Source organism: Sebastes fasciatus, chromosome 2 (assembly GCF_043250625.1).
Source record: "Sebastes fasciatus isolate fSebFas1 chromosome 2, fSebFas1.pri, whole genome shotgun sequence".
Lineage (NCBI taxonomy): Eukaryota > Metazoa > Chordata > Actinopteri > Perciformes > Sebastidae > Sebastes > Sebastes fasciatus.
Window position 1 is genome coordinate 13690643 of NC_133796.1, and position 16274 is coordinate 13706916.

At 39.6% G+C, this 16274-nt stretch overlaps 1 protein-coding gene across 2 annotated transcripts; it reads left to right on the forward strand.

Moving 5' to 3' along the window:
- Window positions 1-1813: 1813 nt before the first annotated feature.
- irx6a (iroquois homeobox 6a) lies at window positions 1814-7728 on the forward strand. 2 transcript variants are annotated; one of them, XM_074625678.1, is made up of 7 exons: window positions 1814-2231; window positions 3412-3684; window positions 4950-5059; window positions 5274-5569; window positions 5748-6422; window positions 6661-6772; window positions 7177-7728. In XM_074625678.1, exons 1-6 carry the CDS (start codon window positions 2166-2168, stop codon window positions 6765-6767), a joined length of 1527 nt encoding a protein of 508 aa, XP_074481779.1. In that variant the 5' UTR covers window positions 1814-2165; the 3' UTR covers window positions 6768-6772; window positions 7177-7728. The 2 variants fall into 2 exon arrangements, with proteins under 2 accessions (XP_074481779.1, XP_074481788.1); XM_074625687.1 differs by having other exon boundaries at window positions 3462-3684.
- Window positions 7729-16274: the final 8546 nt, after the last annotated feature.

Below are 16274 nucleotides of genomic sequence, written 5' to 3' on the forward strand. Positions count from 1 at the left end.
ACATGGAGGGGGTTATTTGTTTGTGTGTATTTGCATATATGTATATTTGTATGTATGCAGGCTACGCTATGTGTCTCCTAGTTTTTTTAGAGACTCTTGTGACAGTTCAGATGTGAGTGAGAGGGAGACGTTTTGTGTTTTTAGCATTATTTATATGAAAAGAGGACTTACTGCCACATTTGGACAGTAGGAAACCAAGCACAGCTCACACTATGATGTGTTGTTAAGAATCATGGGAAGAAATAGATCTTAGTTTTGAGGACCAACAAGTTTCCTGATGTTACTTAGTTGCCTTAGTTGCAGTGAGCACTTGTCAGAACCAAAGCCATGGAGTGTGTGTAAGAGTTGACTGTGGGTGTTTACTGCCCAGCCACTTCCCAGAGCCTGCATGGACCATGACCACTCTGTCCACTTTATCTCTGTGGAAAATCTCCTGACTGGAGATCTACACACGTGGCTCTTTAGCGCCCCTCGGAGAGGAAGCCCATAATCGCAGATGCGTCTCCAAAGGGAGGAAACTGCACATACATACATACATACATACATACATAAAGAAATACATACATACATCCATACATCAGCTATGGAGCTGCAGGGGCACCGGGAAATTTGGCACATGGGGATCAGTCGTGACAAGGGAAACCTTACACAGCCCCAGATAACCAGAAACAGGCAGATCATATGACTCAGTGGGACTGATCATTGCTGTCACTGCCAATACACGTAGTGTGTATAGGGGGGAATAATAAAACCCCCCCATCCTCCCTCCCTTCCTGTCCCAGCTCAGCATCACACAAGGAGAGAGCACAGCTTGTTTATGTTTATTATAGGAGAGGAGCGAGAGAACTGGTGATGGTTGAGCTGCTGATCTAATAAGGCTTAAAAATCATTTCTCGTTTCATTCACTGTGAGGCAGCATCATTCCTTACCCATCTTTCAAAGTGAGCATCATTCAATTAAAATGCAATTCTCGTCGCCCTCATCCACGGATATTTAATTAGACTTGAGAGCAGGGCTTCCACTGTCTGTTTCTTTTTTTTTTTTTTTTTTTCTAGCACAGCTCTTCGAATTTCACCTCTAAGGCATATTTTCACTCTGTTACTCGTTGGTTAAACAAGGGGCATGTATCCATTTGTTAATTGATACAATTACGCATTACGCGTAATGGTCACGTAGGTCTCCAGGCGCGCATCAATCACTGGTCTTATTGACCTGCCAAAAAAAAACCTCTAACTGCTCCTGCTGGGACTGCCTCCTCTCTCTCTCTAATAGAGAAAGATAGAAACATCATCGTCATTAACTCCTGGATGGACCTCTGGCCAAAGGGAGCCAGAGGCGAACAGAGGTCGAGATTAAATAAAGAAAAGAAAAAGAAAAAAAATCCTAGATGTGTGTTTATTAATCAACCAGCGTTAATTGTGATAGATTGTAAATAAAAGTGTTAATCTTTTTTTTTTTTTAAACAGAAAATACTCAGATTTTCTATAATTTACATATGTGAAAAGAAAATGTAATCTCTCCTGCTGAATGTGTGTGATAACTCACAAAAATATATATATTTTTTCTAATTCATTTAACTTCACAAAGGGTTTCCATATGTTTCCATAATGATGAACAATAAAACAATTTTTCCTAGACGTTATCTCAGCAAATCTGTGAATAAATTCTATTACAAAAAAGCAGGACAAGACTGTGTTACAGTGCACCTTAAGAAAAAGCCTGAGTTGGACGTGATTGGCAAAGACATTATTCTCTCCCCGGTACCACTGCCGTTCCGGGATTACAGTGACGTCACGCTGATACCCTTGCATGGATGAATGCTAAAGAACTATAGAGCCACAAATAATAGCACAAGCAGAGTCCATATCTTGCAAGTCTTACGTTATCCTTTAAGCCTCCTTCAGCTAACAACACAACAACAATTTTTTTTTTTTTTGCAACTTAATGACGCTTAATTTCATTTCTTATCGTGGTCCTTTGGGTGGGGGGATTATTCATTCATATAAAACAATCTGCAGCTGGTGCCATCCTAAAGTCTCTCCCTCCTATGAGTGAAGTCATCTATTATTGAGCGAAAAAGGCCGTGCGTGGAAAATGTGTGGAAGACGGCGGATTTTGAAGTAGAATTGGTTGCAATCGATCAAGGGGGTGAAGAATATTTGCTGATGGGAACAAAAGAAGCAGCTATGTCTTTCTCGCAATTTGGATACCCTTACAATGCAACTTCACAGGTAAGCCTCTTTTAAGCTTTTTATTCATCTCATCTAAGTGTTGTTTACACACACACACACACAAAAATGGCTTTTTTTTGGTGCATATTTTCTTGTATTTAGTCTGAGCATTTCTCTATCAGAAACATTCATGTCTGAGTTGACTGCTTTGACAGCTATTTTTTGTGTGGCGTTTTTTTTGTTGTTGGACCCAAATATCGATATGCACGCACCCGTGTCCAATTACACTGAATTATGAATGAACTCACGTGTTTTTTCCTGATGACAATAGACATGAATGTCACATATTGCTCACCAGCGAGGTGTAATTGGGCTGTAAACGCATGCTGTGTACAAACTTTCTATTTTTAAAATGGGACGTGTGGCATGTTAATATATCCTTGCATTGCATTGAGAACATTTAAAACTAAATTAAAGTGATTTATTTACATTTTAATGCACTGTTATTGCGCCTGATGACAAGTTCGAAGAAGTTGATCAGGGGACAAAAGTTAGTCTCATGGAAAAGTTGTCACCCAACTTTTATGCCAATGATATTTTTAACATTCAGTACATTATATGTAAAATTTTAATATGTTAAAATAAGGTTGCACAGTGGTATTACTTTAGATTTGTCTTATCTTATTTTGAAACCGATGATAAATCGGAACAGGTCACTTTTACGCACGGATTGAGCACACCTCTTTCCATCTTAATATCCACTTAAAAAATATATTTTTTTATTAAAACATGAAAAAGGGGGAACTTAGATGATAACGCTTATGTTCACAATGTAAGCTACTTCCACTCATTCCAGGAATCCTCTGAAAAAGTGACTTACCTTTGATTTAAAGCAGATCACAGTTAAGATAATGACACCTGATTCAGGATAATTGAAGTGATGTGAACTAAAAGCATGCATTTTCACTCGTTTGTGAGGCTCAACACTATAAATAAACTCACTGAGCAACTTAACTTAGACACCTTTTTTATAATGACACCTGATTCGGGATGATTGAAGTGAACTAAAAGCATGCACACATTTTTCACTCCATTGTGAGGCTCAACACTATAAATAAACTCACTGCAGCAACTTAACTTATAGACACCTTTTTTTTTGCAGTAAATCACCCCATAGGCATCCAGATAAGAGCTGAAACAGCCCAAATGACCATGTCTATCCACGATTTTCTTCATGCAGTTTTTCGTGTCGGCAAACCCCAGTACGACTTGCTGCGATTCGATTTCCAGGTCGGTCTCTGACGGGACCAGCGGCTCCCAGACCGCTGCAGCCGCTGCAGCCTCCTTCTGCTGTCCGTCCTACGAGAACCGGCTCCTGGCGAGCAGCCGGACGGAGCTGAACGCAGCTCTGGGGATGTACAGCTCTCCTTACGCCGCAGCGGCTGCTGCCAGCCAGAACTACGCCAACTACTTCCCTTACAGCACCGACCCATCCGCTATCTACTCCACTCTGGTGGGCTCACACTTCAGCTAAACATCTGATGCGTAAAAGGGGGGGAGGAGGAGGAAATGATCGATCAACTGGGTTTTTGTGTTCATCAATGTATATCTCATCACACTGCAAATGCATCCGTCTTCGACATGTCGTTTAATCCAGCATCCAGTGTCTTCAGAATCAGAATCAGAATCAGAATGGTGTTTATTGCCAGGTGTAAGAGGTATACACTAGGAATTTGCTTTGGTTTTGTTGGTGAAAGTTAAACAGTATAATAACAAAATAATAGATAAAAACGTTAGAATAAAATAAGAAAAGATATACCTATATCTGCTTCCCCTTGAAAGCAAGTATAAAATCCTGTCACTCAGGTGAGAGGAAGCAGTGTAGAAGCAATGCAGAGGAACTTTTATTTATTTTATTATTATTATTATAAAGTAATCCTAAAAAAAAACATTGGCTCTTGTTGCTGAACTAGCATTTGAAATCATAAAAAAATATATTACTCTTCTGTCAGAATTGTTCACTTTGACAAATTTTTAGAGTGGATAAATGATTAAAGAACTTGTTAAATGGATATTTTGCAGTGCAGCTGTAACTTTTCTTTCTTTATTCTCTCTTATTTTAAACACCAGAAGTCAGATATGTCGTTTAATCCAGCATTCAGTGTCATCTGCTTCTCCCCTTGAAAGCAAGTGTAAAATCCTGTCACTCAGGTGAGGGGAAGCAGTGTATAAAAGCAGAATGCAGAGGAACTTGTCTCATTTTAATCAAAATGTAATTGTATTATTATTATTATAGAGTAATCCTAAAAAAAAACATTGGCTCTTGTTGTTGTTGAACCAGCATTTGAAAAAAAAAAAAGTGAAATCATAAAAATTGTATTAAATGACTTGTTAGATGGATATTTTGCAGTGCAGCTGTAACTTTTCTTTGTTTATTCTCTCTTATTTTAAACACCAGAAGTCAGGTACAATGTACCATCCATGGAAATATTGCACATTGCACGTGAAATCAATAACAAAAAAATAATAATAATATTAGGCTATAATAAAAAAAATACCATCCTGGGATCATGTTGCATATTGTACTTTAAACCTGTTAAAATACATTTAAAAAAAGACATATTGATGCCATGTATGGGGATTATTTTTTACTATTGGTTAGAGGGATTTAATCTTCATTTAAGAGCACAAAAAAAGTAAATGTCTTCATTATTATTTTCAAAATACTGAGAAATAATGAGTGTTGCATACTCATAACAACCTTGTTGTCTTTTACAGAATCCACAGTACGACATCAAGGACAGCACAGGCACTTTACACTCTGGCATCACTCAGACCGCTGCATACTATCCTTACGACCATTCGCTGGGACAGTATCAATATGACAGGTAAATTCTACATTCATTTATGTCCACTGTATGTAATATGAGCGTTAGAAGACCTGCAGCCATTCACAGGGGGAATAAGTCACATTCAGATCAAAGGTCAGAGTGGAACTCCATACTGACACCTGCATGGTGTATATTTCAAACAGTAGGGATGTCTATATCCGTCTCTTACTGCACTAATGGCCACTGTCTGTGCATGTTTGTGTTCTTCCAGATACGGGGCGGTAGACTTTAACGGCACAGCCAGAAGAAAGAACGCAACTCGTGAAACCACCAGCACCCTGAAGACATGGTTGTATGAGCACCGCAAGAACCCCTACCCCACCAAGGGCGAGAAGATCATGCTGGCCATCATCACCAAAATGACCCTCACCCAAGTGTCCACCTGGTTCGCCAACGCCAGGAGGAGGCTAAAGAAGGAGAACAAAATGACCTGGTCGCCAAAGAACAAGGCCAACGACGACAGGAAGGACGACTTCAGCAAGAGCGACCAAGACTGTGTCACCAAAGGTAATCATACCTGTGGTTACTTACACTAAATATAGGAGGAATACAGTTGCCAAACATATGGACCAAAAAGGGTAAAAAGTATATTTAAAAAGTTTTCTGAGTAAACTAGTTCTCTATGAGTTCACAAAAGGCAACTTTTCAAACAGTTTTGCCTAAAAACCTCCTTCCTTCCATGCAGATTCTAGTGATTGCAAGGATGAGAAGGATCTGCATCTAAGTGATCTGGAGGACATGGACGACGACGACTGTGACAAGCTGGACAGTGACTGTGAAAAGGTGGCGACGGACGAGCAGGACCTTCAGAGGGTCATGGCGGTCTCGGGAGGCCCTCAAAAGAGAGACTGCGGCTCCGAGCTGCACCTGAGTTTAACCAACAGCTTCCACGCGTTCCCCTGCGCCATCAAAAGCATCGCCACCCTCCCTCCTCTCTCGTCTGACTTCCTGGATCCCGTTAAGGCGCCCACTTCGACCGGCCCCGCGGGAACACTGTCCCTGTCTCACTTCGAAGCATCGGATAAGCCTCGGATTTGGTCTCTGGCTCGCACGGCGGCTTCGGGGGTCATACTGAGCCCTCAGCAGCACGGCTCGGAGCTGAGGACAGGCAACTCGAGCGGGGACTGCCAGCTCCAGAGCACCAGGCTTAATGCCGGGGCTCTTACTGGACAGTGTGGGGGCATCATGGGAGGCCTCCATGAATCTAGCAGCATCACCAACACTGAGAGCCCCTTCTCCGAGGGCTTATCCTTGCACTCTAAAGTCTATGGCACTGGCAGCTACAGTCACAAGGACCTCCAAATGCACTGTTCATCCTATGCTGCACTCTCAGACACGTGTCAGTACTCCACTATTGAAGGTATGTCCTCTTATAACTGCAAATATTATAAGGAGTATGAGTCTCAAAGAGGTTTTTTTTGTGACAGAGAAGTATACAGTAATTCCTATTGTCTAGTACCTCCTGTTTTTAAAAAAAAGTTCCATGTGTTGTTGGATATTGAAAAGCCCTTTAAGGTTATAGGAAGTGAGGAGACGCTTTCTGCCAACTTGCACCCCGAGGCAAGTTTCTCAGATGTGCTTTTTATTTGGGTGTGTAGGGTTCTCTGGTGGCAAAGCAGAGACACAGTCGTCTGACCTCAGCGAAGCCTGCGGGACCGTGCAGGATGACAAGGTCACTGCGTTCAGACCGGTGATGAAGAGGTGAAGCAGGTGAGAGTCTGCACTGAACTGGAAGAAGCCAGCCAAGTCACGACACACACACACACACACACACACACACACACACACACACACACACACACACACACACATCTACACACACACTCACACAGCATCAAATACTCACAGGTGAACAAGGACACATACAGTCACTTTTTTTGTTAAATATATGTAGCTAAATTTTACATTTTGTTGTATCTAAATATAATGATTGCCAGGTTGAAGTGACAGGCTTGCATAATGTCAAAAGTAATTTATAATCAAAATATGAGACAAAATATGCATTTATACTGCAAATCAACATGAAATGAAATACCTTTATTATAAAGACTGTTTATTCCTTCTAATTTTGGGAGCTGATTTTTATTCTTGCTGTTCTTTTTTCTCTCTCTTAGATTGCTGGACGCTGTACCACAATAAATAATGGGACATTATTATGCACTAAAGGACACACTGGCCGAGCAGCAGCCTCAGTATGACACATGGGAGCTACCTGGAGCTGCTGCAGTGGGAAGCTGTCAAACTGTGGACTGTGGCTATCATTTTGCACAACTTTGTTTTTATGGTGTAAAAGACTTTATGCAAAAAATTCTAGATGCAAAGGTATGGGCCAAATAAAAAACGGCCAATTTTGTGTATGGCAATCGTGTAGTGTAGCAAAAACCTATTTATTTATCTATGTATTTATTATTTTTTATGTTATGTTATGTTGTCTTGTTTGTTTGTTATCTGATGTGTTTTATTGGTTGAAGTCGTATCTCCTCTGTTGTTATTACATGTTTACTGTGGCTTCGTGTCATTTTGTTTTGCCTGATGTAAAAGAGAAAAAGCTTGTCGGACGTATATAAAGTTGACCATAAAAGGACCGGATCCCCCTGTGTTGCGATTGTGGACCCGGAGGATTTTTGTCATTGTGTTAAAAAAAATGTGAGCTTCTTCTTCTTCTGTGTTTTGCCTATCATGGCATTTTTTTTTTCTAAGAATACATTTTTTTTCCAAGAACTTTTCGTTGTCTGGTGTCATGCTTATTTATAGAAGGGCCAATTAAAGAACATTTGCGGATTGTGCGTTTGATCAAAGTTGATCATCTTGACGCATAAAAAAAAGGCGCTCCATGATGGAAGGTCAGAATTCAGAGGACTAAAAAGGACGTGAGTGAAATCCACAAGTTGTGGAAGAAAGAGGGACATCATCCCTCTATTGTCAGCATCTAATCACAAGTGGCGTCGAACACTTTGTTACTGTTTGAGGCAGGAACATAAGGATGAATGAATGCTGCTTTTGTCCCCTGTGTAGCGAGCCTGCTGCACTAACTTAACATTGTGTTAATTAAAAGGTCATTTGTAGGATCAAACCCACATGGTCCATCAAAGTCCCTTTGATTTGTCTCTTTTTGCCTTATAGTCCATCTCGTTATGGGCTAACTCTCCTCCAGGCAGCTGTATAATAAGATGATCACTGTAGTCTGTGATGCGCACTGAAAGCTCTGGAAAACTTTTTTTCCATCCTCACATTTCAAACTTTTTAAAATCAAACTGTAAACTAATTGTGGATGGGATGTTCATTTTGTCGCACTATTTCTAATCTGCTGCACAAAAATATCCACTTTGACAAGCCTGTGAAACTTCTTAAAGAGCAAATTAAACACTAGTAACTTTTGAACAACTTGTCTGCGTAAAAAGCTAAGAGGGGGAAAAAAAGCTACTCTGGATTTAAATAGTTTAAATAATATTATTAAATCAAATGATTCCCTTTGCCTATTCGGTTTCCTTTCTGACTTGATTTCCTGAGTGAATTATTATTAGTATTATGACATCAGCTGGCAAAAGATTTAGATTTTTTATAACCAAATTTGATTCCATCAGACCACCACTGGAACAATACCTGCATAATAGTCCACAGCACCGCAAAATGTCATTTGAGGTCGTATTTGTGGGATTATGCTTGTAATAAAAAAAGTATTTTCCGTATTAGGTTCATTTCAGAGGCTCTGTGGTCATCTTATATGCGTCCTTGGCCACTAATGCACACGGTAAATCCAGGAGAATCTACATGATGAGGATGAGGAAGGTCAGGAATAATAATTTAGGCTTATTTAGATTTTTTTTTTCAGTTCAATTTTTCCTTCTGTGTTAATCTGAGACATAATAAATGATCGGCGTAAAGGCAAAACAAGTGTATTTTTTAATATAGCCTATATAATATATATATATACATATATATATTCAAAGGTTTGAATCTCTCCATCTTACTGATTGACTCTTTACTATCATAAGTAATAAAGAAGACACATGAAAACGATGGGCATCCTTAATTACAGTTGATGATATATTTATTTATTTATTTTTTATACTCTATTTTTTCCCTTTTTTCAAGGATGTTTTCATATATGCAATCCACTGTTTGTAATTACAACAGTCTATAAACCAACTTTTAAGTAGATGAGTTTACATACAAACCCATCAAACCTCAACATTCAAAAACAAAACAAAACCAAGAAAAGTGTTGAGGAGGATGATATATGATATATTTTTATATATTTAAGGTCAACTGAATAAAATGAAAAAAAAATGTTCATCAAAATGTGTGGAGGAAAACAGGAAGCATGTTTTACAGCTTTTACGCATCATGAGTGAGTCAGTAGGCCGATACTGTAACAGTCCGTCTGTTAATGACAGGCTGCTAACAGGGAGCCTTCCTCTCTCCTCCTCCTCCTCCTCAACACTAATCAGTCATGACGCCTGATGATGCTCTTTACGTTCAAATGTAGGGTGTGTATCAAATATTTACAACCAAATTTAATTAAATCGTGGGGCTGTAAAGAAAAGCTGCCTTATGCTATTGAAGGTAATGATGCATGCGCAATGGGATTACCACCATGGCGACGTACCTGAGGGGAAAGCACCACATAATGGCCATGATGGGCTCATATAGCAGCCTGAAGCAGCTAACAGGTCAATTAGTCGCTCGGTCCTATGTATATACTGAGTTTTACATATGTGGCTAAAAGCAGCTGTGCAGAGCAGAGACACATCTGGATGCCATGGATCAGAAAGCACAACTATTGTGAGAAAAACAACAACATTTAAATAAATAAATGAGATAAAAATAACCTAAAGTAAATGTAAAGTTAAATAAATACATCTTTAGTAGGGGTGTAAGAAAATATCGAAAATATCGAGTATGGCAATATTATGTTTTGTGATACTGTATCGATTCTCAAAATCCCTGTATCAATTTTTAATTTAAGGGGAACACCACCTAAATTATGAATTCCAATAGGATTTTTTCCATGGCCTAGTAAAGTTCAATCAATATGTGTGAACATGAGCTACTCTCTCTCAAAGCCAGAAACCGGAGAGAAGTAAGTCTGAATCAATTTAAATAATTTTAATTAGTTCAGACTTTAATTCAAAGTCTGAATTAATTTAAAATATATATTAAGCCAAAGTGGAATCTTGTACTTACAGTCAAATTGAAGCATTATTGATGTTACAGAGCTGTCTGTCAACATATGTCATGGACGTTGTCATCACTACCGCATTGCATTGTGGGATATTTATGCCTACTGCTGTAATATTTAACCAGAAATAGATATGCAAATCGCGTACTATTGGTTTCATACTAAGGTTTCGGACATACGAAATCTTTGTTTGAGGTTCAGCACTCTAGTTTTGGGGTTTGGGAGAGAGTTGTTTGTTTGTACTAATATTTTTTGGACTGTCGTAGACCATAGGAATAACATGTATGAATTTTGAAAACAGGCATATACTTCCCCTTTAATAGGTAACATGCAAAGATTATCTCAGTCAATACTTTATTTCATTTGCAAAGAGATGCACCCTCTTGTTTGTGCCCTCTCAAAGTACGTTGGATGTTACAGAGACTGTGATGAATGCAAATGCAGATCCAACTGTTCTGATTGCATTAAAAAAGTAACTTTTTTTAATGCAGATTTATATGGTGGTGTGTTCTTTATACTATGACAGTTCAAATTATATTTTTAAAAATCGCAATATATCGCCTTGCTTACAGTATCGCATTATGTTGAATTGTGTATCATGATACGTATCGTATCGCCAGTTTCACAGTCCTAATGTTTAGCATATCATTTTGGTGTTATTGGGGGTGTTGGTGGACACAGGGGGGAGGGGACAAACAAAACACAGATCTGTTTGTCTGACATCTTTAATCTGAGGCCAGACATGAAATCTGTGGCAAACTACTACGTTACCAAATAATAAGGTCCTTTAGGTAGCCTATATATGCACAACTGAATCTCCCTAATACATGCTCTCGTCTTGGTAAATTACATTTTTCATTAGGGAGGGAGGGGGAGACGGCGGGTACCTATGAGAGCATGTTTGCATAATCCAAAACAGATTTTAGATAATCTGTGAATGAGGCACAAATATGCAAAAAAAAAGAGAAAAACAAGCCATAGAAAACATAAGTACTTGATTAGGTTTGACATTATTAATCTGTGACGGTCTTTTGTATGAAATCAGAGGGTGTCTGTTATTATCAAACACTTCCATAAGAGTCAGCCCCCACCCTTCCTCTACTGTCATGGATCACTGATCTTTTCTGGGCCAACTTGCTGCTCGCCTACCCTATATGCTCTTTTCAAGTCGATGGGCCAGCTGACTGTCAGAGACGACAGGTGTTCTGTTAAAGTCAGTGTTTGGGACATGTAACACTCACATAAGTGAATTATTTGAGACGAGTTAAAGAAACTTTATATCCTTGACAGCTGCAGAGTTGTTTTTTCTTTACTTGCAATTTTGTAGGTCACCTTAAAACTTGACTTGACTTTTTGTTGTTGTTTTTTTTGCTGTGCGCTATATTAAAATACAACACAGAGAGGAGGAATATTATTATGATTTTCTTCATGATGGTCTGCTATTTTTTTCGGTCTCTCACTCGAGGCAGAAGTAATCAGTGATCAGAATTACAACGTTGCACGTGTAGAAATGTAACACAAACCCTTTAAATTGTATGATCTTCGCTTTCTTATATTATCAGATTAAAATGTTTACTTTACAATAAAGTAAGCTTTTTTTATAGATCATGTTATTGCACTGCAGAAAACTACATATGAATTCCGTCAAACCATCCACATGTATATAACTTTTGACAGCCGAAACGTCTCAGAGTAATGGACGCAGTGAAACACAGTTATTTAGAGATCCACTTGTTAAATAGTTTTCCCATTTCTTCTGTTGCTACACATGTTTTAAAACGGGTGTCATCTTAAAGGGGAACTACGCTCATTTTCAAAATTCATATGTGTTATTCTTATGGTCTAAGACAGTGCAAAAAATATTAGTAAACATGAACAACTCTTTCCCAAATCCAAAAAATTAGAGTGCTAAAACTCAACCTTGTGATGTCATAGGTTATAAAGTGTGGAACTGCTCCATAGACAACGAATGAGGAAAGGTGTTATAGATGACACTGAGAACACCCAGGCAAATGTTCTGAGTATATGGGAACATTTTCTGTTTCATAACTGAGAACACTACAACATAATACATTTCATATGGGTATAAAAAAAGAAAACAAACACTCCGTGGGTCCACAAAATCAGTCTCTTATTCATTGTCAATGGCGCAGCTCCAGACTTCATACCCCGTAGACATCACAAATTTGAAACTTACTTTTCTGGTTTCTGGCTTTGAGAGAGAGAGTAGCTCATGTTCACAACTATTGATGCACTTTTCTAGCCCACGGCACAATTAAGAAAGAATTGTGAGATCCCTAATATGAGTCAGATGTAACTGAAGCCTGTACGGCTTGAGTGGCATGGGAGTGGAGCATTCAAGCATCATATGTTCTTGTTTCATACACTTATTATCTGTATTGCTATTTCTCTTCACCAGGCTCTAAAAAGGGCTGGGACAAGCTTAACAGTGACTGTTACTGTGGCATGTTGTACGATATAATACTATAGGTCAATGAGGGGTTAACCTCTGACAAAGCACTGTCAGGAACATCCATCACATGCACTTTACATTCAGGCCCCCACTTAATGAGCATGTGCGTAAAAAGAATATGAATTATTTTGACATGATAGCAATGGCCTCTCTGTATAAATGGGAGCCATAATAACAACAACAACATCTCAAACAATAATTTGCCCTCTAGTCTGACAAAGGAGGCAGCATGGAGGTGCCATTTGATGTGTCCCACGCTGGGCAGCTAAGGCTCATAAAACAAAGTCTTTGTACCGGTGGTTTGGAGTTCAGATGAGGGGGACAAAATACACACTTCATTACATTTTGTCAAAAGGCGCAATGAAATGTGTGTGGGACATTGTTCCTGTGCATGTCTCCCTCCATGGAATTTCTGATTGCCGATGTTGCTACAAGGTCTCCGCTAATGAGTTTTGTCAAAGACAATTATGGACTTGGTGGAATGGCCAGAGAGGGGATGAAAAGCTGGCTTTGTGCGGTTCGGGTAGATGTTGCATTGCGACCCCGGCTTCTTTCTATACCCCGTGTTTGACCTGCGCTGTTCGTGTCCGAGAGAATCTGGGCCTCCGTTCCTAGAACCAGTGCTGTACTCGAGGCAGAGTGATCTGCTCCAGCACCTTTGCCCTTTTCATGCATGTCCCCAACTGGACCCCAGTGAACCAGGCTGGAGCAATGGCACAGAGTGATGTTAGTGCTGCCGTTTCCCAGGGCCTTGTTTCATTTGTAGACCTAATTTCCCTTTAAAGTAAGTAGGGACTAGGAGTCTTCTCTGGCCTGTTAAGTGTGGGGATAAAGACTTGTAACCAAATTCTGAGTGTCTTTTCGCCTCATCTCAGTTCACTGACAGTCTGTCACTGCCTTATTGTGAATAGAGTGCTCCAGAGATGACATATTTTTGTAGGCCAACCAGGAAGTTAACATCGCCCCGGGTTCCCTTGACAAAAAGCCAATGGGATTGTTCCATTGGGTTTTGGATTATTGTAGAAAATAAACTCTGTGGCAAACACACATTTATGATCCTTACACGTTTTGTTCAGCAAGAAAATCTTCACAAATGAACACCACTTTTATGATTTTTGAAATGTGAATGCAATCACATAAAGTAAAAAGCAAACATTAGGTTTTAAAACTACACCACGGTTGAATGAGCGTGAGTATACACAACAAGGCTGTAAAGGCGGACGAGTCGGCATGATGACGTTTAGTAGTCTCATTTAGCCACTTCTTAGCAACCACCTTTTTTAAGACACATTAAGGCTTCAAGATCCATGTGTGGGATATTTAGTGATGTATTTTATGTCATGGAACAAAACGTTAAAATCTCTTAAGTTTGTGTTAACCACAGACCTTATTTCAGGCATCTAACCAAAAACCCATTCAAAAAACCCCATTGACTTTCAGACGAGGGAACCAAAAGTGCTAAAATGCTAACTCCTTTCAGAGTTTTAGGACTCATTCCTGTAGCACACTATAGCTATAGCCCCTAGCTCAAGTGATACTACAGTGTGAAGGTAAAAGTCAACCTGTAACAAAGCTTTAAATCTTTGCTTTCATGGCTTCTAATGCTTACGCAATGATTCTCCCCTGGTGTCAACTCAACTGCTAAACCAAAGGGCAAGGTCAATCTCACTCTTGGACCATATGTAACTACTGGAAGTGGCGCAAATGGTACTCAGGGGATTATATGAGCAAAGATTGCCATGTTTACTTTGAAAACATACAGAAATAAGCAGGTCAAGAAGCCCCAATCACATGATAAAAGGAGACACGATGAAATAAATTCGTACTGAATGCTGGCATGAGAGGAGCTTTGGTGTGGGCCTGAATCCCTACATTGTACCGATGGAGTGCTACAGTCTTGTTCCTGTTGTCTTGTTTGTTCTTTTCTGTTTATCTACTGGACTGGCAGTTTTCTGTTGCTGATCTTAGGTTGGCGTCACCGCCATCAGAATAATCTCCTGTGTCATTTTAATGCCCTTTAATAATCCCCCCGCATCTCATTTTTAATCTCGCTCTCTCCTTCTGTTTTTCTTCTCCTTCATGTAGGGCATCTGTTGGCCTTTAATGCCTGCTGTTGAGTCTCCATTTGACTTTTAAACAGGGTGTATCATCATGTCATAGCCCGGCCACAAAATAAGCATACATCCCAAATTCTACAGTCTCAACAAGCCATGTCGCTTTCGCTAAAGTCAAAACAAATATGTAGTTATGAATAACAACGCACCGCATTTGCAATTCTACGAATCACATGAAAGAGGAGGCAGGACTCACGCGACTGACAGAGGCCGTGTAGTGATACTAAAATAACATGAAAAGTAGGGGTGTTTTGGCTGAGGTGGTGGATGGGTATGGTTTATTCACCTTCTAGCCAGGATCATTTTATACCGCATGCATACTTTCTGCAATTTTTGCTCTCACTGTCCCCAAGCGTACAATATTTTATGGTTGAGTCCATGCTACTCTAACCAACTTCTCTAGCTTTATAAACCCACTTTACGTAGCCTTATAAATCCACTGTATATAACCTGCCCAGAACCAGATGGCAAACACAAGTTAGTGACTTGTTGGTGAACACAGTTGAACAATTAGCTGCTAAAGATGCAGATATTTTCTCACATGTTGGTTGACCAAAACAAAACTTAAAGTGGAGTGAACATTGGAATTATAATAACATAGTAGCAGTGGAATTATAGCTGTGTTTTTGTCAGCTTGTTGTGATACGTGCAGCTTAAAGCTAGTAGTACGCAAATTGTTTTAGTTGCTTAAAGGGGCTCTATGTGATATCCAGAGTATTAATATAGCAGCAAACAACTATTTGCTATGTAAAGATATAGTGGATAGATAAAGTGACCGACGGTGCTGTTGCAGAAGCATAGCGCCCATCCTCCGGTTCCCCCCCAGGTTAACACTGTTATCCCTCTCAGCACTGTTACTGTTGTTTTCATTGTTAGCACTGTTAGCACAGGTAGCTGGGAGCATAGACTGTATACACAAAGTGGACGTAGTCACCGTGATGGCACCCATTGGTTTGTGGACTACGGTTTTGAAGCCTCAAGTTAGGCAGTTTGGCTGCCGCCATCTTGTTTTTTTGCAACCAGAAGTGACAGCAGAGGGTGGAGCTAAGTACGACGGAACGACTGAATAAGACACTCTTAGGTGACCAAAATGTTACAATTACTTTTCTAGAACTGAAAACCCACGTTGAAAGGGTTAAAGTTCTAAGACGTAAACACGGACAACTCCCAGACCGGACAATGCCATGGTAGCGACCTGTCAATCACAAGGTAGCCATGCCCTAAAGCATACCCTGCTTTATGGTCTATTTGACTCTAAATGGGACCATAATCTACTAAATGAACATCATGCTGTATTGAAGAAGACTTTAAACCAGCGATGGAGACCATAAACTCATGTTTACAATGTTTACTGAGGTAATAAATCAAGTGAGAAGTAGGTTCATTTTCTCATAGACTTCTAAACAATCTGACTTCTTTTTGCAACCAGAGGAGTCCCCCCCC